This window comes from Anolis carolinensis, chromosome 2, assembly GCF_035594765.1.
Source record: "Anolis carolinensis isolate JA03-04 chromosome 2, rAnoCar3.1.pri, whole genome shotgun sequence".
In the NCBI taxonomy this organism is placed as follows: domain Eukaryota; kingdom Metazoa; phylum Chordata; class Lepidosauria; order Squamata; family Dactyloidae; genus Anolis; species Anolis carolinensis.
Window position 1 is genome coordinate 290,092,170 of NC_085842.1, and position 27,053 is coordinate 290,119,222.

A 27,053-nucleotide genomic window follows, 5' to 3' on the forward strand; every position below is an offset into this window, starting at 1 on the left:
CATTTGGATTTATAACAACCCTATCTTAAATTCACTTGCTCAAAGTCATCCAGTGGGTTCCCAAGGGCAGGGATCCAAACGCCAGTCTCGCAGAGTCCTGGGCCGATACTCAAACCACATCACCACACTGGTTCTCAATCTGCATATTTTCTGCAACAAGTGTAAGGATGTAGAGAAAAAGATGCTTTCCATTATATATGCCCTACCTATCGCCTTACCAGATGTTGATAGAACATACGCAGGGCATATATAATGAAGGTTTTCTTGGAAGCTGATACATCTATGTCTATTATTAGCGCTATACTGAATGTGGCTGTACAAGAATCACTTACACCTGTTGCCTCTGATCCTGGTAGAGACAGAGGTCATACTTAATTCCTCACTGCTAATAGATAATGTTATGCACTTTCTGAAAATGTTATTCATTACATTTTCAAGATTGCATCAACATGCTTTTACAGTCTGGGCAAAATCAACACCCTTTGCTGCCTGAGGCAATGGTGACATATGAACATGATTTTGCCACCTTCAGAAGGAAATCTCATATGCTTTCATTTGCTGGCAGTAAAGATAATAACAAACAGAATAATCTGACAATAATTTGTTGGTTTTTAATGACATTGCAAAGCTGCTGCATAAGACAACCTCCATGATCTACACAATGGCAGGGATAAGGTTAGCTTTGTATATTGTTTCCAACTTTTATTAATTTTGGTGGAATTTATGTAGCCACTTGTAAAAAAAAACAGAAAAAGAAGCAAAGCTACATTTTCCACTAAAACTCTCCCAAATATTTTTGGTTTACTTCTTTGGCCCGTAAGGCAGTGCAAAGAATAAATAGGAAACATGTGCAATGATAATCGGAATGGCCACAATGTACAATTTCTGGAATATGAGATTTTAATTTTTATATTAGGATGTTTTGAATGCTTTGTCTTAGTGTTGAATGTTGTATGTGCCTATGTTTTAATGGTTTTAATTGTTTTAATTTATAGTTATATGTCTGTGTTTAGATAAAGTAGAGGTAAAGGTAAAGGTTTTCCCCTGACATTAAGTCTAGTTGTGTCTGACTCTGGGGCGCCAAAGAACGGCGTTTTCAGTAGACATGTGGTTGGCATGACTGCATGGAGTGCTGTTACCTTCCCGCTGGAGCGGTACCTATTGATCTATTAACATTTGCATGTTTTCAAACTGCTAGGTTGGCAGAAGCTGGAGCTGACAGTGGGAGCTTAACTGTGTCTAGTTATTAGTTTTATTATATGTATGTTTGGCAATGTATTCTTGCCATTAATGCATTGTAAACTGCCTTGAGTCCCCCTAGGGGTGAGAAAGACAATATATAAATATACTAAATAAAATAAATAAATTTAAAAGCCTTGTCTAAATATGAAAGTTTTTATCCCCTTATATAGTTTTTGGTTGCAGTGCACATGCTCTAACAAGAATTCCCTCCTTTTTTATGGTGATGGTGGTTTAGTGCTAGTTTTTCTGGAAGTGAGACCTGCATCAAAATGTTGGCATACTCCTTTGTGTGCATTCAGCATTAATAAGTCTGCCCATCCCCATGGTGGTATCTTACTACACTGACTCTATGAATTGGTTGTCAGAAATTCAGCTGATGACATCCAGTTGTATTTCTCCTTGTTAACAGAATCAGGAAAAGCTCTGCAGATGCTGAAGTGCTGTCAGAAATGTGCTTGACTATTTCAAATGAGCTGAAGCTGAATTCCAACAAGATGAGAGCCCTGTGTGCTTCTGAACTAGATTGCACTGCCTCTGAAAGAACTATTGTGTAGGAAGTTGTGTGTAAAGGGGATTATTTGTGTGAGTCTCCTTGTGGAGATAAAAAGCAGGGTATTGCCAACTGGGGCATCCTTGGTGAGTCCCAGCAATGAACATTCCTGGTAGGAACAGTCTGGCCACAGTGGCTCATACTGCATCCCAAGTGGGTTATTAAAATTTATGGTACATGGGGCTACTCTCATGAGATGAGGAAACTTATTTCAGAATACAGGAGCCAGAAATGTAAACTGTGTTTGCCAGACAAAATAAAATTACAGAGATTCTCAACAAGCTATACTGTCTATTAACTTCTGAGCAAACTCAGATTCCCTGTAGATGCCTCTCTCTCTCTATACATATATATATTACCTTGCCCATGACATAAAATCCTCAGAATAAGCTCTTTTCCAAATACCTTGCATATAGAGTCATTTCCAGCTGCGGAGCCGTAACTATATAAAAACCACCTGATTGAAATGGAAGTAGCAGTAAAACTACAATTACTTTGGTATCAGCTGGAAACCTGCCTGTTAGCCCATGCATTTTAATGAATTGTTTCCTTGCTTTCGCATTTTGTGATTTATTGTTGCTGCTTTAATTATAGCTGTACACCCCTATGGTTACAGACAAAAAGTGGTTTGAAATGGGTTAAATAAATAAACCACACCAGTTCTATACATGTTAACTGAAAAGTATTTTAGTTTTGGAAAGGAATCTGAAAATGTGGAGTGATTCATATTTTATTTTATTTTATAGTTTAGCCAGCATTTACTCAAATATAGTTGCTAGATCAGGCATGGGCAAACTATGGGCCCTCCAGGTGTTTTGGACTTCAACTCCCACAATTCCTAACAGCCTCAGGCCCCTTCCTTTTCCCCCTCAGCCGCTTAAGCTTATTAATTATTTTATTTCATAAAAATGGAAAGTAAAACTCCAGTGTAGTAAGTTCCTCATTGATAAGCTGGGAAATTGGATCAAAATTAACATCGAATAGGAGTTTACATGGCACAAGGTGGTTCCAGACTAAATTTAGAACAAATAACTTTTCTCATTGAATTCAAATGAAACTAAACTCAGCTGCATTTAGGATCCAACTAATTTATTGTGTTACTGTGAATTTTCCGGGCTGTATGGCCATGTTCCAGAAGCATTCTCTCCTGATGTTTCGCCTGCATCTATGGCAGGCATCCTCAGAGGTTGTGAGGTCTGTTGAAAACTAGATAAGAGGGGTTAACATATCTGCGGTAAGTCCAGGGTTGGAGAAAGAAGTCTTGTTTGTTTGAATCAAGTGGTAATGTAGCAATTGGCCACCTTGATTAGCATTTAATAGCCTTGCAGCTTCAAGGACTGGCTCTTTACTGCCTGGGGGGAATCCTTTGTTAGGAGGTGTTAGTTGCCCAATTGTTTTCTGCTTCAAATTCTCCTGTTTTTTGAGTGTTATTCTTTATTTACTGTCCTGATTTTAGAGTTTTTTATTACTGGTAGCCAGATTTCCAACAGACCTCATAACCGCTGAGTTTCGCCTCTTGATGCTTCTGGAGCATGGCCATACAGCCCGGAAAACTCACAGCTACCCAGTGATCCTGGCAATGAAAGCCATTGACAACACATAATTTGTTGTGTTTCATAGCTCTGGCCACAGCAACAATCTGTGCAACATACAATGAATATCACTTTAATTTTTAAGTGTGTGTTGAGACTTAGTTGCATTTGATAAGCAGAGTTTCTTTATAAGTGCATGATAAATATCAAAGCATGTCAGTGATAAGTTGCCATTACTGTCTTTGAAAAGGAGGGAACAAATGCATTAAAGAGAATTTTAAAGACTCATAAGATCGAAATTGTGGTGAGTTCAACATGCAGAAGAACCATTGCTTCAGGCTGCAGTCCTGACGTTACCGAGACTGGAGAAGCTGACAAGAATGGAAAGCTGAGTGAAAAGTCATTATTTGTGCATCTACATGCCTCCCTCTGCACAAAGGTAGCAAGAGAAGCTAGACAAAAAAGGACGCTGGCTCTGCACCAAAATAACTGATGTGAAGTCTAGGAGTTTGAAGCAACAGTAAGTAAAAAGGGGGAATGGAATTGATGGAAGTAGAGTGATAGAAAAATCAATACAAGCCTGGAAGTACTGTTTTCCCTTTGTAGCAATGATTCCACACCTTCACACATTTTTACTACCAGAAGTTAACAATTTAAACTAACTAAACTATACACACAAAGAGGTAGCATAAATATTAGAATTCATTTGCATTCAAATTCCAGCTATTTCCACAGTACCTAACAAAGTGTGTTAGTACGTTCACTTTAAAGTCTTGCTGCAATGTAGAGTTCTGAATACCGAAGTGCACTCGCAGTACAACAAAACGCAAGTCAGTCTACAAAATGAAAATTTCTGCATACATTCTTTAATGATAGCAGTCATGTTTCTATTACAATAATATATATGCATTACTTGTTATACAGAGGAAGTAAAAAATAAATAAGCAATTGAAATGAATGAATAAATTAAACAAACTGAAGGAGCCTCCTCAATTAGGCAATAAATCAAAAATTGATGCCAAAACTTTGTACAGAAAAATAATCCAATTTACTTTAATAGGCAAACAATTACATCACTATAAATCTCTGCTGGACTATAATGTATTTTCCAAACCACTGCCTTGAGTCCAGAGTCTCTGTGGGAGCAGCACTAAGGGCTGTTCGGTCCAAATTATTCCCATTGTTAGAAATATGGGAGGCACTTTTTACTGATCTTCTCCAGTCTCTGCAGTCACTAGTGCTAACGCCTACTCTGTGCCAGAAAGCTTCTACTCCCCACAATTATCTGGAGCAGATTTTCAAGAGACACAGGAGACTACAAGGACAGGGGAGAGGATTAGAAAGATTTCCGCCTTATCAGTCAGACCAGCAGAAAAACTTCACTGGATCAAAAGCCTCTTACTGACAGAAAAAGTCTTTCATCTGTTGGATAGTTTCACTGGATCCAACCCACTGAATATTGAGATAGTCTAACAAAAGGTATGACAAAGGTTTATGATATTGAAATGTATTTAGCAGGCATCTTCCAGTCACTGATGAGAAGCAATTTCAGAAGGTCATTCCAAATCGTCAAGAAGCCATCTTCCATCTGTGCACTAATTCGCAGCTTTTAAATGAGAGTAAGCAACAGTCTCCACTGTTTTCAACCAGTGGGATATTTTTCTTGCAGAAAGAACAATTAATAATGTAAAAGATGGTTTAAATCTGAATTGGTTTATTAATCTGGCTGGCAGTCTAGCAAAATTCTATGGAGTTTCATAATAAAAAGTGCAATATAATCATGGTAAGAGTTAAACATTTAAGATGACACAGCTTTTCCTCTGTATATGATTATTTAACATATTTTATCTATTATCAGAAAACTAATAAGACTTTTTGGTTATGGTTACATTATCAGGACCAGAACACTTTTACATTCTCTATTTTTAAAATACAATGGGCAGGAGATGTAACATAACAAAAATGTTTAGCATGTTTTGTTGTTTATTCATTCAGTCGCTTCTTCGTGACCTCATGGACCAGTCCACGCCAGAGCTCCGTTGGCTGTTGCCATCCCCATTTCCTTCAAGGTCAAGCCAGTCACTTCAAGGATACCATCCATCCATTTTTCCCTTGGTCGACCCCTCTTTCTTTTTCCTTCCATTTTCCCCAGCACCATTCTCTTCTTCTAAGCTTTCCTGTCTTCTCATGATGTGGCCAAAGTACTTCATATTTGCCTCTAATATCCTTCCCTCCAGTAACACCCATGAAATCTTTGTTATAAGCAACAAATTCTATGGAATTATTTTGACTACAATCCAACTGTAACACATTTAAGCTTTAATATATCTTGACTAAAGATACTTGAATACTATTGTGCATGTTGCTCATTTTTTAACTAATTGTACTCTTTTTATCAGGCATGAGAGGGAAAACGAAAGGGCCCGAGGCTGTTAGGAATGGTGGGGGTTGAAGTCCAAAACACCTGGAGGGCCCAAGTTGGCCCATGCTTGCTTTATATGAATATATCAAATTATTTTAGGGTAAGACAGCAATGCGATGTAGGAAGATAGCTTAAAGACTTAGGGGAACTTTTTCTCTGCTCTGAAAATACGAAGGTTATTTCGCCTTGGGAAAATTTGCTATAGCTTTTTCTCCAATGGTGAAATACCAGCTGTAGTGAAGGCAAAACAATGATGCTTTCGTGAAAACAGGAAAAGAGTTTTCCCTCAGAATAATGACCTCCAATGGCCATGAAAACTAACCAAAAAGTGACTTTGTCACCATTGATTATGTACCCTTTTACTCTCTCCCCAAATTGCTTTGCCCAGATGTTAACCTGAAGGTATCTACTCAAATTTAAACTCTACTGAAGTATGGTGATAGACACATGTAAATGATGGACAAGTGAGCTTTATGTTAAAAATTAAAATGACATATGTTGCTGTGCTACAATGAATGTATAACTTCTAAATGAGAGAAAAATCTAGAAATCAAGAACCAAGTTCATTCTTACTACAGTGCAGGAGGCAAGAGACGGACATTTAGGAAGTGAATAAAACCTTTTATAGCCTTGTTCTCCACTTCAACAAAATACAGTCTTTGCTACATTTCATGCAACTGATTTCTCAAGATTCCTTTCTGGACTTCCTCTGTTCTTTCTTTAGTGAATCATTCCCCTCTTTTTTAAAAAGCCATTTAATAATCTATGATCTTAATGACTCAAGTTTAAAAGGACATTTAGATGATGAAACACATTCTGCTTCATCTTGAAAACCTAGCACCTCTTCACAAAAAGGCATCAGGAGTGATTTGCAGTGATAGCCATGTGGAGACTCCTTCCTTAGCAAGAAATGGTTGGATGAGGCCCTCTGTTTTGACCATGAGTTACTGATGGAGGGAAGAAGAAGCATATCTGTGTGGATGCCTAGATCCACTTCCCACTGCACCATTTTTCTTCTGGAATTCCACCTGCAAGTCCCCATTTCATTTTTATATATATGTTTTGGGGAAAAATGAACCTACAGCCATTGCTGGAGGAGAAATGACTGAACTAACAGCGAGCGGTAGCCTCCCAAGAATGCAATACAATAATAATGTTTGTACCATTCACATGCAAATGTTATTTCCGAAGACTCTAATTTTATAAACAATTTCAAAGTAAAGATGTTGGTTGAAATACCGTATTTACTCAAATGGAAAATGTAATGTGCAGTGGTAAAAAGTGCACTGTTTGTAATTTGGCTCAAAAGAGGCGTGCATTACAGTGGCTTCCTGCTTAGAATTCCTCCTTTTAAAGTGAAAAACTGTTAGATCCACAAATCTTCCAGCAATGGAAAGTAACATCAGAGAATCAGGTAACCCTGGATGGGAATGGCTGCAGCTTGGGGCAAACAGGGAGGCCGGTGCACACTCCCACTGCCTCTCCTGTGTGCACGTCCACCCACACTTTACCATATTACGCGAATGCACACCCCAATTTTGGTGTAGTGGTTTAGCCCAAAAAGGTGCACTTTAGATTCGCGTAAATGTGGTATATCATACCTTCTTGGAAGATCAAAGTAAAAAGTAAATCCCTTTGTCATGTTAATAAACTTTATCTCTTTGTCACTATTTCAGAAAGTTTAAATTTATGTGCAGAAATGCAAATACAAATCATATGCTATAACCTTCAGGTCAAAATACGACAAAGGAAGAACCTCTTCTTGAGATGTTGAAGTTGGCAGTGCTAAACCATTTCCATAAACAGCCCCCTCTCCCTATTGCTATTAACACAGGGGGGGGGGGATGGGGGGGATTCCATTCAATTTTGTGCTAGCCTTCAAACTCCAAATGTCAAATAATTTAATTCGATGTGTGCAGAGATTTTCACTGAGGAAGTGATATGTATGTATGGATGGGAGAACTGCTTTATCAAAAGTTCTCCAGTTTAATTGAAAGGGATGCTGCACTAAGCTTTAAAAATTATGTTGATCATCTGCATAATGTGCAGTTTGATCTTTATTTCAAAACTCTGCATCATATCAAAGCATTAAACATCATTCAGGTAGCTGTTTCTGGCAGCTGGAGGAGAGCAGGAATTTCAATAGTGATACTGAGAATTTATTTATTTAGATGTATATCGGTTCTCCAAAGAAAATATGTTTGTGCCTTATAAACAGCGACTAACATCTCACAAATAGCTTTACAGTTCTCTTTGCACACATAAAGCCTGTATCATTCATCCATAGCATATTGCTATCATGCTCTATGAGGGGCACAGCTCAATAGTACTGGCAACATAATGACAGGTTTAGCTGTTAACAGCCCTGATTAAGATATTTTTGTAAGCCAAGGTCTAAAGCAGACTAAGGTCGAAAGCAGTGGCATCCAACCCGCTGGAGGGGCTTCTGAGAATTAAGAGTCCCAAAAACTTGAAGGACAAAAGGTTGGACACCATCATTTTTATTTTAAACTTTAAATAGAAGCCAAAAAGATGAGGGAATCAAGATAGGAAGCAGAGTAATAAGGGCATCTTCAAATCTTTTACTTTGCACCTCAGTCTTCTAAGAAACTGCCCATCAAAATATGTTTTAAGCATTGAGACTGGGGCAGCCTCTCAATGTGAGCTACAATTTCAATTGAGACTTCCTCTGGGACTGCATCGAGATTTAAAGTTATAAATGCCTCCATTACATATTGTGGTCTTGGTTACATCGTCTCTCACTATTACTGAAAGCGAAAAAAGGAGCATGACAATTCTAAACTGCAGTGTTAACATAACATACCCTGTTTCCCTGAAAATAAGACATCCCTGGAAAATAAGACTTAGTAGAGGTTTTGCTGAATTGCTAAATATAAAGCCTCCCCCGAAAGTAAGACCTAGCAAAGTTTTTGTTTGGAAGCATGCAGGATCGGTAAATGTACATACCATAGATTGTTGTACATGGAAAGAAAGGTAGTAACAAGAAATAATAATAATAATAATAATAATAATAATAATAATAATAATAATAACAACTTTATTCTTGTATCCCACCTCCATCTCCAAGAAGGGACTCAGGGCGGCTTACACAGGGACAAGCCCAACAACAACATAAATTTACATACGAACAGAAATCTAAACCAGTAATTTAAAAACAGTCTAGCAATAAAATATAATATAGAAATTCTTGAAAGGATCCACAGTTTGGTTACGTTGGTTTGTGATGGCAACTACTGTACAGTAGATAATAAATTTTCATTTAAAAAAAATTCAGCCATAAAAGTGAATTCTTTTGTGGAAAAATAAGACATCCCCTGAAAATAAGACCTAGCACATCTTTGGGAGCAAAAATTAATGTAAGACACTGTCTTATTTTCGGGGAAACAGGGTATATCCTAGCCCAAAGACAGCTGGTGTCAGAATAGATGGTCACTGGTTTAACTCTGGCTTTATAGTATGTTCTTTAAACCGGATCTCAGCTGAATCTCTCAGCCTCAATGAATGAAGACAGTCCGCTTGGAGGCTCTTCACATGACATTTACTAAATATATACTGATCTGGGAGCAGCAATCACTACTTGCATTACAAGTAGCACATCTCACTAGCCTTAGTTCTTCAACCTTGTTCAGATATATAACTAGAGCTTGGCTTCAGGATGTTAGAAACTAGGTGCAGTATTATAGTCATTAATTTCTTGCATTGTATCCACCATGTTTCTGTTCTGTGCTGTTGTGTTAAACATGAGTTACAGTAAACCGGGAAACATTTATTCTTGGATATAATGAGAGTTCTCACACTACACTTACAGCATACTTGTTTTTCACTTTACAAGGTAAGGAATTGCCACATATATACTAAAACAGAAAGGAGTAAGTCAGAAAGAAAGAATGAATGAATGCATACGTTAGGAAGCAGGGAGGACACATGGTCCTTAAACCTGAGCTAAACCCAAAAATTCTTGTTTGTGTTCTTTGTCTCCAGACTAAAAACTATGATGAGGACAGAAATGAAGAAAGCCAGGACTTGTACTTTTTTCTTCAATATATGTTCTTATATAACAACAAGATAACAAGGCAATCCATTCCAGACTTGTATTTAAAGTTAAGGTGTAACATCCATCACAGAAAACAGAAGCATTTGTGTTAGTGAACAACAGTATCAAAATATTTAAACCCCTAAATAGTACCAAAAATATTCTCTTGACCTTCTTGACAACACAACTTTCATATAAAAGATAAGAGTATTTACAAAACTAATTTTCTCCATGGAGAACAAAGGAGCAGCCTATAAAATGGAACTGAAGTAAAACATAATCCATCATAGATTACAAGAGTGTTGTTTCTGCATGCTAAATCACAACTTACTGCTGAATTTTAACTATAATGAAATTAGAAAAAAACTGTTTAGATGACATCGAGGAAATAAATATAATTTTCTTTCAATAGAAAATTCAATACTGGAAGACCAATTCAAGACTATATATATTGAAGCAGAAAAAAAATTGTAAAAAAAATGCTCTGCAGGTTTGAAAACTCAGTGTTCCTTTACTGCCAATATAGAAATTCACAAATGTAAGCAGAAGTACAATTTCTCATTTTTAGAAATATGCAAAGTATCTGCTCTTAGTCTGAGTGACAAGTCATCCACTTATATCATCAAAAAGCACATAATTTACAGTACTAAAATAGGTTATTTTGTAATAGACAAGAACAGAATTTATGAACCTATCAAACTCATTGCAGTTAACCACATCTCTACACACAATTCAACATTCAAAGACTCATACATTTCAAATGAGCAGCCATGATGACTAGAATCTTTAATATGTTTCAGAAAAAAATGGGTGCTATTTTCTTGAATTATTGTCAAGATTTCTATATTAAGCATGTAGGTTGCATGCATAGTTCTCACCATGTGATTGGCATATGATTTCCATCATATGTCAAGCATCTCTTTAAAAAGGGAGTGGGAAAAGTAACACTGAATCCTGGTTCCCTTCTCCCGTTTCAAAGAGGTTATTATTTAAACTGGCAGACAGATAATCTTGCAGGCGTCTTGCAATTAAAACATACTCTCATGTTTCAGGATCTCTCTACAGAAATCCTGATGTTTCTTACAATTGAAACTAGTTCCCCATTTTGGAACGACAGTAGCATATGGTAATTCAACTTTGTTTCGGTTGAATGTGCTTTAGTGCAACATTGTGAAACATTTAAAAATACATTTGAAAAGTTCAGCCCTTCTATGCATAATGCTGTATATAGTGAGCAGCCTGAAAATTTGTTTAACCAAAGGCTACTTCTAGCTTATTTTCAAGGCTTCAAAACTGTAACTGGCCTCTTGCCTTCCATTATTCCATCAATAAAAGGCTAAGATGGATGTTACTCCTACATATCAACAACTCAATACTTCAAATATGGATTGTAACCTACTCTAAACTACAACACCCATGGACAACAGGGTATTATCAGACAGTCCACCAAGGACTGGGAATGTTTGATGGGGGCGAGGAATCAGAAATTGGGAGAAAAACTCAACCAACTGTCTTGGAAAAGGCATAACTGGCTAGCACACTAAATAGCAGCATAACACACTGTAAAAAATTTTTGCTGGTATGACTTGTTAAAAATCACATGAAAGGTAATAGAAAGAAGTCCTTTAAATCTATGATTTGTATTACACGTCTCATAGAAAGCATAGAAATGGAACTATGAAATAGTTTCAAAGGGCAACACTCTGAAATTCACAAAACAGGCATTCTACACTTCATGTAGTTTTAGAAAATGCTATCACTGAAATACACAGGTGGGACCCGCATGCAAAAGAAACATCCACACTTGTGGAGCTAAACAGATTTGCAGCAGTCGTTGCCACTAGCAAAGAGACAAAAATGGTTGAAACTTAGCACTAGTAAATCAGAAAGCAAAGACAGTTCCTTGCATAGCACCTTCAATGCCATACTCCTGCCCAAATGCCCCTTTCTTGATATGCATAGGCCCATACAGGACAGTACATGACTTTTACTTAATAAGGATTTGCGAATGGAAGCTGTACCTATGCGCAAATGGCAATGCATTCTGGGTTGGTTCAGCCCTTGGTTCTGAGTTTTGAGTCACTTCAGGGGTAGTTCTTTCATCATCTGTCCCATTAATGCTCTCAGGCGTAAGAGGAGATTGAATCTCACCTGCAGATTCCTTAAAGAAAACAAGTTATGATTACAAATTGAATTTTCTGCATACCATATTCTTAACAAATAAAATATAGTTTGATAGCTATTGTGCACTTGTGCACACAGCCTGGGGAAAGCAGCAATATATTCCAATACAGTTCCAATTAATAAAAGTTAGAAAATGAAATGACAACTATGAATCTATGAAATGCCTTCCTAATATCCCATCTATTCATCCAGTCAGCATACCACTGGGGAAAAACAAATATCCTTTCAATGAAGCTGCACATTACAGTGCTCAAACTACAACAGTTTGCATGTGTTGCCTTTAATGTGTTCAAATAGTTATATAATAGGCTTAACGTCAAGTAATTATTCCAGAATCGAGTGGAAATGATATTTTATACATCAGCTTAAGACCTGAAGTAGTATATCAGATTTATGAATATAAGGAATCACATGAATATGAGGAACTCACTCACACCGTGTATGTAGTGTGTTTGACTTCAACTCTTACATATCAGGCTGTCACAGTATATATATTTTAACCAAGGGAGATCAAAAACCTGTCACACTTGAATTAAAAATCATATTAGCTGGAAAATTCTTTTCCCTCTAGCTGCAGCATATTTAATATACCTTATCACCTACATACACACACCTATATCTGTGCTTGAGAACTCATCTAGTATTCGGTAGTTCATGTTATGATTGAGCCTCATGGCTCTGCTTCTGGCAGACGTGGACGTAAGACTCCTCGAGAGTCAGATACTCTCGAGGAGCGAGAAAGAAAGAGGCTGCGAGATATCTTTGCAGAACCATCTGACAAAGAATCTTTTAAGGGGTTCACGGAGAGAATGGAGGAAGAGCTGGTTAGCTCGGAAGAGGATGAGATGGATTGGACTCGGGTAAGGGAGGAGTTGGGTGCCACTGGCAATAATGGGATGGAAGATGAATGGGGACCTTCAGGATTAGACCCATGGACAAGCTGGAGGGATGGGACGGGATCCACAGCTGGGGATGCTGTGGGGCGTAGTCAGAGGTGTTCCAGCTCTGATGAGGAAAGTGATGAGGAAACGCCCGGGTTAAGGAGGGCAGCTGATAGTGATGAGGATTTGTAACTGGCATAAAATGAGGCTTGGGAGCAATTGCAAATTGCGTTGGGCAAGGTAATCTGGACGAACGCTTGGGATCTGTGTGGGACGCTTTCCTGAAGACTGGTGTGTTTTCGTGTGCTGATACGTAAGTTGTTTTGGAATTTGGGTTCAGACGGCGGGAGGAATTGTGTGGGCTTTTGTTTGTGCAAAACCTCTGCTTAATCTCAATAGCTTTGACCTTCCGTCGTCTTCTTGACGGACGCCATCTGCTACTCTGGATTTACGGACTGAAAACTGACTACGGGCTCGCTTTCTCCTATTGGACTTGGAAAACTGCAAACGTCTGATTCTGCCTCTCGACCTTCGGAACGAACTGGGACTACGCTACTGCTTCAATCCTTGGCTGCTGAGTTTGTATTGGAAATTTGCCTTGCTGTGTGAAGGAGTGACTCCTAGTTACTCAAAACATAGTGCTGGCAGCAGAGAGGCATCTGCTGCCAATTAGTTGCATTCTTTTGAACTCTTTGTTTCCCAGCTTCTGTTTGTTTATCCCCAGGCTGAAGCAAGCTGTTTTGATTTTACCCGGATTAAACTCCGGTTTAATCCGGTTTATCTTTTGAACGTTTTTCTTGCCCCTTTTTGTTTTTAAAGGCTAAAGTTGCCTTGCCCTTGTCTTTTACGGGCATTTTGAGTTCTGTAAATCCAATAAACTCTGTTATCTTTGATCTTGTGGCGTTCTGTCCTTGACAGATTGCCCAACGCCCATAAAAAAGTTTACTGCAGTAATAAATCTCGTCAGGAAGACGATGGATGAGTTAAAGGCTAAGTTTGACCAATTACAGGCGGCCTTTAACGTCAGTCAAGCAGCCCATGCTGTTAAAGGACATGTTTTGACCCCTGAACGCTTTGACGGATCCAGGTGCAAACTGCCAACTTTTTTGGCACAAGTTGAGCTTTATTTTTCTCAGCTCAGTGCTCATGCTTACCCTACGGACACTAGCAAGGTGGCATTTATTTTGAGTTTGTTGACTGGTCCTGCAGGACAATGGGCCACCAATTTGATTTTGGGAAATGACCCAGTCAAAGACAATTTGAATAATTTCAAGAAGCTTCTAACTGACACTTTTGGGGATCCCCTCCGTACGGAGAATGCTGGGTGGGCTCTGTATCGGTTGAAACAGGGAAAGGGGACTGTTTTGGATTACTTAAATAAGTTTAATTTGTACCGTCACCAGCTGGATTGGGGGGAAAATGCATTCATGCTTTTGTTTACTGCTGGTTTAAGTGATTACCTCCAGGACGAATTGGCACGCTTGGAGCCGGCTGAAAATTGGGATGCCTTAGTAGCTAAAGTGCTGCGTTTGGACGCCAGGTTCGAGTCCCGTAAGCACTCAAAAGCAATGTGTGCGCCACCTATGCATGTAACCAAGGCACCTGTGGTGATGGGGGAAGAGCCTATGGAGCTTGGGGTCTTTAAAAAGCTGTCTACTGAAGAAAAGAACCGTAGGAGGCAGCTGGGGTTGTGTTTGTACTGTGGGAATGCTGGGCATTTTGCCAAAAACTGTAATGTGAAACCTTCCCAGCTGTCGGGAAAAGGCCAGCCCTAGTGCGACGTGAGTCCAACGCATTAGGGCTTCTAAAGCAGTCAGCTGAGGGGAAGAAGCATGTTTTCGTACCCATTACGTTATCTGTTGGGGGAAAGGAACTTGTTTCTACTTTGGCACTGCTGGACTCAGGGGCTACGGTCTCTTACGTAGATATTGAGTTTGCTAGGAAGCATGGCATTCCTATAGTGCGCAAGGCATGCGACGTGTGGGTGGAAGGTGCGGATGGGAGACTATTGGAGACTGGGGTGATTAACCATGAGACCTCAGCAGTAATGTGGGAAGTGCAGGGAGTAACGGGAACGTTTGTGTGGGATATTACGAGCTTGCCCAGATACGATGTGATCTTGGGGATGGATTGGCTAGCCGTAGTAAATCCACAAGTGGATTGGGTGGCACGTAAGCTGACCTTAAAGAGGCAGGGTTGTTGTACTCTGAATACTACTCAGCCTGATATGGAGGGAGTGCCTGATGAGTATGGGGAGTTCGCTGATGTATTCTGTAAAAAGGAAGCGGACAAGTTACCGCCGCATAGGCCGTATGATTGCGCCATTAAACTAGCGGAAGGTGCAAGATTGCCAGCGGGAAGGCTGTACGCCTTGACTGTACCGGAAAGGCAAGCTTTACGAGAGTTCCTAGATGAGAATTTAGCCAAGGGGTTTATTCGCCCATCTAGCTCTCCAACTGCGGCGCCGGTATTCTTTGTGGCCAAGAAGACTGGGGACCTTAGGTTGGTTTGCGACTATCGTATCCTTAACAAATACACCATTCGGGATAGGTACCCGCTACCTTTAATCTCGGAACTGCTATCAAGGGTGCAAGGGGCTAAGGTCTTTACCAAGCTTGACCTGCGGGGGGCGTATAACTTAATCAGAATACGGGAAGGTGATGAATGGAAGACGGCATTTAACACGTGTTTCGGATGCCACGAGTTCCGAGTCATGCCTTTCGGACTTTGCAATGCGCCCGCGGTCTTCCAGAGGTTCATAAACGATGTGTTTAGGGACCTAATTGATCAATTTGTGGTAGTTTATTTGGATGATATCTTGATTTTTTCTAAGGACGAGAAAGAACATCGTCAGCATGTCAAGCAGGTTCTGCACCGCCTGCGGGCTAGTGGGCTCTTCGCCAAGGCTTCCAAGTGCGTCTTTCATGTGCCTGAAGTGGAGTTCCTAGGTCATGTAGTGTCAGGTAGGGAACTTAAAATGGACCCACATAAGGTTGACGCCGTCAACTCATGGCAGGAGCTCAAGACCAAGAAGGATGTGCAAAGGTTCTTAGGGTTCGCTAATTACTACCGGGAGTTTATCCCGAATTTTGCCAAGCTCACGGTGCCTTTGACGCAGCTCCTGCGTAAGAAACAGCCATTTGTGTGGGGGCGGGAAGCTCACGACGCGTTTTTGCAACTAAAATCTAGTTTTCAATCAGACAACATACTAACACACCCTGATGTTGACAAACCGTTCGTGGTAGAAGCGGACGCTTCTAGCTACGCGTTGGGGGCTGTATTGTCTCAGAGAGATTCCTCAGGGACCTTGCGTCCCTGTGGATTTTATTCGCGGCAATTAACACCATTTGAGCAGAACTATACCATATGGGAGAAGGAGTTGTTGGCGATTAAGGTGGCGTTTGAGGTGTGGCGGCACTGGCTAGAAGGGGCGCGACACCAAATCGTGGTCAGATCTGATCACAAGAATTTGGAGCACTTGCAAACAGCTAAAAAGTTAAACCAGCGTCAAATCCGATGGGCTTTGTTTTTCTCCAGGTTTAACTTCAAGGTGCAATTTGTGGAAGGGAAGGCAAACTTGCGGGCCGATGCCTTGTCCCGCAAGCCGGAGTTTAAGACCAATGAGCAGGTAGTATGTCAAACCATCTTGCCTACTGCCTCTCTATGTGTTGTAGATAATGAGCCCGGGTTACATGACCAGATCATTGAAGCTCAAAGAGAAGATGTGTGGACTCAGGAACAACTCATGCTGTTGTCAGCAGGTAACCGTACAATACTGCCTCACCTACAAGACCAAGACGGAGTATTGGTACGCAGGGGGCAGGTCTATGTACCAGTGGGGGCCCTCAGGTTAGAGGTAATTAGAGCCCACCATGATGAACCCATGGCTGGGCACTTTGGCAGATTCAAGACCGTGCAGCTCATTACCAGGAGCTACTGGTGGCCAAAGATGCGGCAAGACATTCTGCGCTTTTGTGACAGCTGCGCTGTTTGCCAGCAGAGTAAGACGCCTGTGGGGCGCCCTAGAGGGTTGTTGTCGTCTTTACCTGTTCCTGAGAGGCCATGGCAAATCATTTCCATGGATTTCATTTCAGATTTGCCTAAGTCTGGGGGTTATACTTGTATTTGGGTGGTGGTGGATTTATTTAGCAAGCTGGCTCATTTTATTCCTTGTTCGACCATTCCGGCGGCCCCTACGTTGGCCTTATTGTTTACTAAGCACATCTACCGTTTGCACGGAGCTCCTGAGGTGATTATTTCGGATAGGGCTCCACAATTTGTGTCACGCTTTTGGAAACACTTCCATGAGTGCTTAGGTACTAAGTTAAACGTCTCTTCAGCGTTTCATCCGCAAACGGATGGTCAGTCGGAACGGGTTAATGGGCTCTTAGAGCAATATTTACGTTGTTTTTGTTTAGATCAACCCACTGCTTGGGTGAAGTGGCTACCGGTGGCGGAGTTTGCTTACAACAATGCGGTGCACACGTCTAGTCAGCATACGCCCTTTGAACTGACTTATGGTTTTCACCCACGGGGAGGTGTGGCGCCGTCGACCAATGTGGTCTCTTCTGACCCTGTGTACCGCTCCTCGGAAATGGCTGCGTTGCATGATGTTGCCCGTCGCTTACTGTTGGAAGCTAAGGCAACGCAAAAGACTCAGGCCGATCGCCGCAGGCAGGCAGGGGAGGAGTTGGAAGAAGGGGATTTGGTGTGGTTGTCTTCCAAGCATATTAAACAGGCTGGGGGAAAGTTTGCGCCTCGGTATTTGGGTCCCTTTCCTATAGTTAAAAAGATTTCTTCCGTTGCGTTTCGTTTGCGTTTACCGTCTAGTTTAAAGGTCCATCCAGTGTTCCATCGTTCGCTGTTGAAATTGGATACCTCCAGTCGTCGTAATGCTATAGCGGAGGATATCACTGCCACCTCTCCGCCTTCGGGGGAGGAGGCCTTTGTGAGAGGGGATAGTGTTATGATTGAGCCTCATGGCTCTGCTTCTGGCAGACGTGGACGTAAGACTCCTCGAGAGTCAGATACTCTCGAGGAGCGAGAAAGAAAGAGGCTGCGAGATATCTTTGCAGAACCATCTGACAAAGAATCTTTTAAGGGGTTCACGGAGAGAATGGAGGAAGAGCTGGTTAGCTCGGAAGAGGATGAGATGGATTGGACTCGGGTAAGGGAGGAGTTGGGTGCCACTGGCAATAATGGGATGGAAGATGAATGGGGACCTTCAGGATTAGACCCATGGACAAGCTGGAGGGATGGGACGGGATCCACAGCTGGGGATGCTGTGGGGCGTAGTCAGAGGTGTTCCAGCTCTGATGAGGAAAGTGATGAGGAAACGCCCGGGTTAAGGAGGGCAGCTGATAGTGATGAGGATTTGTAACTGGCATAAAATGAGGCTTGGGAGCAATTGCAAATTGCGTTGGGCAAGGTAATCTGGACGAACGCTTGGGATCTGTGTGGGACGCTTTCCTGAAGACTGGTGTGTTTTCGTGTGCTGATACGTAAGTTGTTTTGGAATTTGGGTTCAGACGGCGGGAGGAATTGTGTGGGCTTTTGTTTGTGCAAAACCTCTGCTTAATCTCAATAGCTTTGACCTTCCGTCGTCTTCTTGACGGACGCCATCTGCTACTCTGGATTTACGGACTGAAAACTGACTACGGGCTCGCTTTCTCCTATTGGACTTGGAAAACTGCAAACGTCTGATTCTGCCTCTCGACCTTCGGAACGAACTGGGACTACGCTACTGCTTCAATCCTTGGCTGCTGAGTTTGTATTGGACATTTGCCTTGCTGTGTGAAGGAGTGACTCCTAGTTACTCAAAACATAGTGCTGGCAGCAGAGAGGCATCTGCTGCCAATTAGTTGCATTCTTTTGAACTCTTTGTTTCCCAGCTTCTGTTTGTTTATCCCCAGGCTGAAGCAAGCTGTTTTGATTTTACCCGGATTAAACTCCGGTTTAATCCGGTTTATCTTTTGAACGTTTTTCTTGCCCCTTTTTGTTTTTAAAGGCTAAAGTTGCCTTGCCCTTGTCTTTTACAGGCATTTTGAGTTCTGTAAATCCAATAAACTCTGTTATCTTTGATCTTGTGGCGTTCTGTCCTTGACAGTTCATCTGTTAAGTTACATGAATTCAGCCAAAAGTTACAAGTCAATATTTCTTATACTAACTGAGATCTATTTACAGATTGGGAACACAGAGCTCACCTGGCAGGAAAAAATATATATGATGCTGTCAAAGATGACTATGCAAGTTATCAGTTGCTCATGCTATTTAACATTGAATTACTCTTAGACTTAATAGAATAAAGTATTTTAGATAAAAGGGAAAGTTCTCTAGTGTTAGCAACTCAAACTGCATATGCACTTCTCTGGGTCCCTACATGACTTCTGTCACTCACTGCCCTTTAAAAGCAATGTGATCCAGGCTGCCAGGCTGTCAGACTAGGGCAGCAAGCATCCAGAGTATTGCCTACGTCTAGACTTGCTAAAACTTGGCACAAAGATACTCTTGTCACAAAGGGGTCACCTGAAGCAGATAAGCAGAACAGAAAATGAATGAAATTTGACTTCCAAATAGATCTGTATGAAAAGTGTGCTTTTGTTTTAGGAAAAAGGTGAAGACCTGGCTTTGTGAGCAAGCGTTTAGTGAGTGAATTGTGTTGGCTATGACCCGGTCCGGGTTAAGGTTTACGTGCAAGGTTTTGCGGATGAATGGATTAAGTCTTTTATATTGTATTGTTTTAAATGTATTTATTATATTATGCTAAACTGTTTAATTGTTTTAATTGCTTATGTTTTTATCCTTTGTATTGTATATTGGCATTGAATCTTGCCAGACTGTGAGCCGCACTGAGTCCCTTCGGGTAAGAAGGGCGGCATAGAAATGATGGAAATTAAATAAATAAATAAATAAATTTTGTGCAGTCCAAATGCTGTTGGATTGCAACCTCCAGCAATTCTAGCCAGTAGAGCCAATGCTGAGGGATTGTGGGAATTATAGTACTGCTCACATGTCTAACTCACATGGATGATTGAATAGACTTTAATATTTATATGGCTTTAGCTTTAACTGTGGAATTTCATGTGTGGTTTTAGGACTCTTTATCAGTATTGAGGAGCCCCGGTTGCAAAGTGTGTTAAAGCACTGAGCTGCTGAACTTGCACCCCAAAAGGTCCCAGGTTCAAACCCCGGGAGTGGCGTGAGCAGCCGATGTTAGCTCCAACTTAGCAGTTCGAAAACATGCCAATGTGAGTAGATCAATAGGTACCGCTCCAATGGGAAGGTAAGGGCGCTCCATGCAGTCATGCCGGCCACGTGACCTTGGAGGTGTCTACGTACAACGCCGACTCTTCGGCTTAGAAATGGAGATGAGCACCAACCCCCAGAGTCAGACATGACTGGACTTAACATCAGGGGAAACCTTTACCTTTTTATCAGTATTGAAGCAGCTATTATATAGTTGTTATTGGGCTGTATATCTTTTTTTATAAGCGGCGGTACACTACCATATTGCATTTCCTGTATGCTGATGTCAATGTACACTGGCTTACTAGGATTTTGTTGTTTTATCATTTATATCATTGTCACATATTTTCTGCTAAAACAATTATACAGTAGTCATTTGTTTATCTATGGCCTAGTAAGTTGTCATATGTTGTTATATTACATTCTCTATAGCAGTGGTTCCCAACCTTTGGTCCACGGTCTCACCGCTACTGCACCATTGCAATGAGAGTGGCTGGTTTCGCAAAACCCTCTTATAATGCTGAGACAACAGGGATGCCGGGAGGGGAGAGGCTGACTACCCACGAAAAGGCACAACAACAAGCTTCCTGGCTTCTCCTCCTCCTCCCTCTCCCTGAATGGAGCCATTCCATGTGGTGCCTGGAAGTGGGGCTGCCTTGATGTCTTCATTTTTAGGCCTGTTCCTAGAGTTATTTGGGGTTCTGATTCAGAAAATTGCATTGGATAGACCACATCAGCTCTTGATTATTAAATATTGTTTTCTGTGGGTGAACAGATGACGACTACTGGATGGCATATGTTCTGTATCAGAAACTAGAGCTGACGTGGTCTATCCAATGCAATTTTCTGAATCAGCACCCAAAATAACCAAGCTGAAGCTGAAGTTGACCAAAAACTGATTCGTAACCCTGGTCAAAGTGGTCCCTGGTCAAAAAAGGGTTGGGAACCACTGCTCTATAGGCTTCTATTCTTTTGTATTCCCCCATATTCCTCACAGGATTTCTTATCACTGTATGAATGCTTTTTGCCAATTTGGAGAATTTTCTCCTCTCTGATTTTCCTTTGGTGTTTTGTTTGTTTGAAGACTCTCCTTTGTTTCCTTTTGGTTGGAAATTACAGCTCAACATCTGGAGTGCCAAAAGTCTGACAACTTGAATCAAATGGAGAAACTGGATCTCCTAGCACAGTAAAACCCAAATGTTTACCCTAGTATGATTTTAAAGTATCAGAAGTTTTAAAATGGTTTTCTATTCGTATTCTGCACATTCTGCACATTTGTAACCCTAGAAGCGAGAATGTGCTCAATGAAAGTCAATGGCAATCTCTTAAAGAATACCTGAAAACATAGGATTGTATTTTAACATAAAGAGTACATAATTTTTAGATGGCATGTATAATTTTTATTTCAAAAGAGATTGCATGAACTATAATCTGATTCTTAGAAGGTACATGAGAAAAGTAATTGGGGCAAAGATAATTTGAACCATTATTCTTAAGCTGACAATGTCAGAATATATCCTGCAAAGATAAGGGAGTACCAAAAGGTGGACAGATATAAAAATATAAAAGACCCATATTTCAAGTGGTTATTCAAAATTATATATTACAAAGTAAATTGTAACTGTAAAGACCAACAGCAGCAAAGATATAACAATTATCTCTGACAAAAGTAACCTGAAATTGAAGCACTGCAATTGTAGTATGTATTTACAAACACACATTATTTTCATCACCCATTTTGCAGTGGCTTTTAGATTTTGCCTGAATATAAATTAATAAAATGAGTAGGATATTGTTTTCCACACAAAGAAATCGTAATACATTAAAATATAAATACCATCCATTATAATATGTTCATACAGGCGAGCAGATTACTACATATAAAAAAGAAGGTGAGATGTAGTACACAATACATATGCAATTTAATGGTGGCTTTCGCCCAGAATCTTTGGAGAAAAAATTTCAATGAAAAATAGATGGAGACAAGATGACTACAGTCCTCTCTCTCACACACAAACCTTTTGACAGGACAACTATGGGAAAATAGAATGGGAAGTTGAAAACGCACACATAAGAATTATAAAAATTCTATTTTCTACAGATTATGCGAGGCAACCAAATACACAGGTTACTGGTAGTTCATTCAAAATCTCAAGCTACTTAAGCCATAAATATGATCTAAGGCAGGCATGGGCAAACCTTTTTGCTTTGGGGCCGCATTGTGGGCCCGGGCTGGTGGGCTGGGCCAGGAGGAAGGGGGGCCGAGCTGCTCACCCCATCCTTTTGCTGGGAGGAAGTCAGGACACAGGGTGACTGCACTGATCCTGCTCCCCTAATCCTCGGGCTGTCCTCTTGGCATTATGCTGGGAGGAGGACAAGACAGGCGCCGGCTGAGAGTGCTCTGGGGGACTCTCTGCCGCTGCGTGCCTTCCTTGAGCCATCCTTCCGACATAAGGATGGGGCCGCTCACCCCCACCTTATGCTGGGCAAGACACACGATGGCTGAGAGCTCTCCAGAGGGCTCTTGGCTGCTACGTGCCTTCCTCCTCCATGTTTTTGTCATAAGGACACGGCAGGTCACTATGTCCTTCTGCCAAGAGGACACGGAAAATGAGGAGGACCTGAGGTAAACACCCGGGGGGGGGGCGCATCTGGCCCCTGGGCCTTAGTTTCCCTATGCCTGCTCTAAGGGAATTGTAGTTACAAGGATGTAGAGTAGGCATGAACATTCATTCACCTACTTCTTTATTTCCATCTTTAGCTTACAACTTCTGAAATTAATTGGTTCATTCTCATCATTTTGTTGATCTATAGTTAACTGCAGTGCTTCTCAAGATTCAAGATGAGAGGACCTAGCCAGTTTTTCCCAATGTGCTATGCTTTGGCACCATTTTTGTGGCCATTGGCTATAACTGTTTCTTTTTTTTCCCTGAAAACCTATTAGCGACTAGCAGTCAAAGCCTTAGGAACTTGCACTGGTCCAGGGACCACCACCTTGAGCAGTTTATTGCTTCTTCAACTGTTCTTCAACAGAACTGCTGATCCTCAAAGCACTCTCAAATATATATAAAAAAATCATGCCAGACATAGAACTGAAACCATATGTGGACAGCCATGCACCTGACTTCCCATTTATTTATTATTTATTTATTTTCTACATTTATATGCCACCCTTCTCACCCCGAAGGGGACTCAGAGCGGCTTACAAATTAAATTTACATACAATATTATATTATTAGCATAGTACAATACTGGTAATAAATTACTATATTGTACTGTATCAATATATTGTAATATTATTAGTAATATTACATGTAAAATATAATATATAATTAATATTATTACATTGTATTATTAGTATTATATCATATTACAATATAATATTATGAATATTATATGTATATATAAATATATATATTATATGTATACTTCCCATGGGGCATAACCACCTTGACCCATTCAGCAGATGGGTCAAAGTAGGTTTTTTTTTAACATTGGTACATCCACAATGCAATCTGAAGAGAGACTAGAACATACCTGTGAGGGTGTACTTGTTAATTCCATCTTTTCCTGGGATTTCTCTTTAGCTAGTCGTGCTGCTTCTTTGAATTCCTGAAATTTTTCTGCAAACTGAAAGTAAAGACTGTATGATTATACACTCTACAAAGCAGAATTTGGCTGACCAAACAGTCCCCAATATGACTGATATATTAACCACTTTTCTTGGGTATTCTGGTCATCAATAATGGTTTATAGAAAGTATATGGAAAATGACGGATTAGTCTTCCGTTGACATTCTGTAAGCAGAATGCAGCATTGCAGATGTGTTCTGAATTTTTGATATGCTAGTTAAACAGAGTTACTGTATGAGATCACTGATGTAGTCCAAGCTTTTTCTGAATGGTAGGAATTTTCCCCCATTAACAAGTTGATTTGAAGTTTTTGGAACACTTAAGATGCTGGGTGGGATATTTTTTGGAACCGCAGTCAAATTGGGATTCTACTGAAGTATGAAAGAAACTGTTGTTATGGAACTGGTTAATTACTTCCACTTTATCATACTAGATTCTTCTTCGGCTTTCCAATATTAAATACACTTTTTTTGAAACTATCTTGTTCATTTTTTTTGGCTGGCAAAAATTTGACCCCAGCTTCCAGCAGTGCTGTCTGGTTAACCAACTAACGGGGCAGCGGTCTGCAGTGATAGGCAATGCAATGCGCCAGCTGCAGTATAAACAGTTGCAGCAACCTGTCAAAACCATGAAGGTTTTTTTTTAAGGAATGCCAAAAACAAAGCCATGTGTAAAAAACAGGCAAAGCAGACCCTATGAATTTGTGGGACAAACGCTAGGAAGAAGAAGACCTTGTTTTTTTTATTTATTTTGAGGGAGAATATCTGTTTCTTTCCCTAATCTGGTTCAATCCATTTTAAATGGCTCTTTACTTCAAAGTATCAGCTGCTTGGACTGGATCCAAACTTTTCCTTTCTCTACCACCTTCTCATGGAGCAAATGAACCTATGAAGAAAACTGTTACACATGTGGGGAAGAGCTCCACAAGATGAAATGGTGTATTGTTACCATTGGTCTTCAGTCCTCAGATAGGTTTATTCATATGTTCACTAACTGAAGGACGAGTTTGTGCATTTCCAGCTTGTTTATATGTTTGCTGGAGCAGAAGAACTGTAACAAATACTCAAAGCAATTTGTAGCTAGAATATGCCCTGGAGCACTGTTGGGCAAATGACCCCAACACACACAGAATGCTATTTAAAACTCACAGTGTTATTTTAGATTTGAGGGGCTATAACCCAGTGAAAAAACAAATACTTTGCATAGAGAATGTTCCAGGTTCAGGGCCTGGAATTCCTAATTTATTGAGAGCCAATGTCTGTGGTTGAGCCATCTCCTAGCCTCCAGATGTTTTGCACAACGTAATTCTTGATCACTTACCATGTCAGCTATAGGGCAGGGAGGTTGCCTATCCTAACAGTAGGTGAGAGCAGATTGGGCAATGTCCTTAAATGCATAGTGTACACACTGCCTCATCAGTCTGAAGAGAGCTGCACTCTGCTGTGCCCCAATCCCCCCCCCCCCCCCCCACACACACACACATCTTTTTAAAATCCTCAGCATGCCCTCTTACTTTCTCTATGGGGTGGGGAGCAATTTCACCACACTGTGCCTAACCCTCCCACATACAAAAAGAAGTGACTGGCATCAATGCAAAGTTCATTTTGCTAATCAAGGAAGCATGCCCTGGCTGCTGTATTTCGTATTAGAGTTAGAAAGTATTATATTATTCCAATAGAATAATGAAGAAAATATAATCTTCAGGCCCAATGATTTCCTCAATGCCTTAATGACCTAGTCAATACAAAAACCTTGCCATTGACCAATGACATTTAAATTGGCGTCAATGCACCACACAAAAAGTTTCCTTCCATATCTTTTTCTAGCATGTTATCTGAAACAACTAAGGCACACAGAAAGAATTGCAGCCAGTGGTTGCCCCATAATTCTGGGATGTCCCCGCCTTAAGAGGAGCCGGGCTGTGGCGCAGGCTGGTTAGCAGCCAGCTGCAATAAATCACTCTGACCAAGTGTGATTTATTTAAAAAAATAAAATATAGCCCCTGCTTGTTGTTGACCTAAGCAACCCGAAAGATAGCTGCATCTATCAAGTAGGAAATTTAGGTACCACTTATATGTGGGGAGGGTAATTTACGACACCATAAAAATCATCCAGCTGCCGTTGGAATGAGGAAGTGCCGTCACAGTAATGATGAAGCAGCTGCTCCCCCTGTGGCTGGAATCAAGCATACCCTCTGGAAGCTGGAAGCTGGAGAAGGTTTAAATTGCCTCTGCGTCTGTCTCTGTTCTATGTTCTATGTTGAATGTTTACCTTATATGTGTCAATGTGATCTGCCCTGAGTCCCCTTCGGGGTGAGAAGGGCGGAATATATATACTGTAAATAAATAAATAAAGAGAGCAGGTTTCAAAAACTTTTAAAGCAGGCATGGACAAACTTGGGTCCTCCCTCCAGGAGTTTTGGTGTTCAACTCCCACAATTCCGAACAGCCTCAGGCCTGGAGGGCCAAAGTTTGTCCATGCCTGCTTTAAAGGCACGCAGCCCTCCATATGTGTTGTCGAAGGCTTTCATGGCCGGGATCACAGGGTTGTTGTATATTTTCCGGGCTGTATGGCCATGTTCTAGAAGTATTCTCTCCTGACGTTTCACCCACATCTATGGCAGGCATTCTCAGAGGTTGTGAGGTTCACAATAGAGGCTGGTTGCTTTCCTTCCTCTTCTCCTGTCCCTCCTTTTTTCCAGGCAGCATTCTTCTTCCTCATTTATATTCCTTTCCCTATCTGTATTTAAGGATCAGCAATGCAATTGAATTTATACACACACTCAACTGTAACCCCTGAAAAAACAAATCCTTTTCTTCTCTTTAGCTCTTTCTAAGTATGTTCCTTCTATGCATTATTAAAAGGAGAAGAAAGGATTTGTTTATTGCATGCCCTTAGGTGTTACCCTTAACTTATTCATGAATCATAGCAAAATTCATAATGCTGGCCCCCAAACATGCCCTTGACTTATACATGTGGTTGAGTCCAGCATTCAAACCACTGGCTCTTACTTTGCTTTTTCTAATTACAGTAGTGTCTCATCCAACATAAATGAGCTGGCAGAATGTTGGATAAATGAAAATGTTGGATAATAAGGAGGGATTAAGGAAAAGCCTATTAAACGTCAAATTAGGTTTTGATTTTACAAATTAAGCACCAAAACATCATATTTTACAACAAGCCTGCCACTTGTTTGGGTGTGTGGCTGTACTTGTGTTGTTGTTGAGCGTGTTGGCCCGCAGTGCACTGCTGCCTAGAGAAACAGCTGTGGATTCAGGTGGGAGGCAGGCTGTGTTGGATAACACAGAACG

The 27,053-nt window shown here is 40.7% G+C and overlaps 1 protein-coding gene across 1 annotated transcript in view; it reads right to left on the reverse strand.

The window, feature by feature from the left end:
* Positions 1-27,053, reverse strand: part of homer1 (homer scaffold protein 1) — a 102,548-nt gene that overhangs the window by 44,602 nt on the left and 30,893 nt on the right. The window contains exons 4-5 of the mRNA XM_003216350.4: positions 23,648-23,740; positions 11,822-11,961 (exon numbers count right to left, since the gene is read on the reverse strand). Of these exons, the coding sequence (XP_003216398.2) occupies positions 11,822-11,961; positions 23,648-23,740 (233 nt within the window). The remainder of the gene's footprint in view (positions 1-11,821; positions 11,962-23,647; positions 23,741-27,053) is intronic.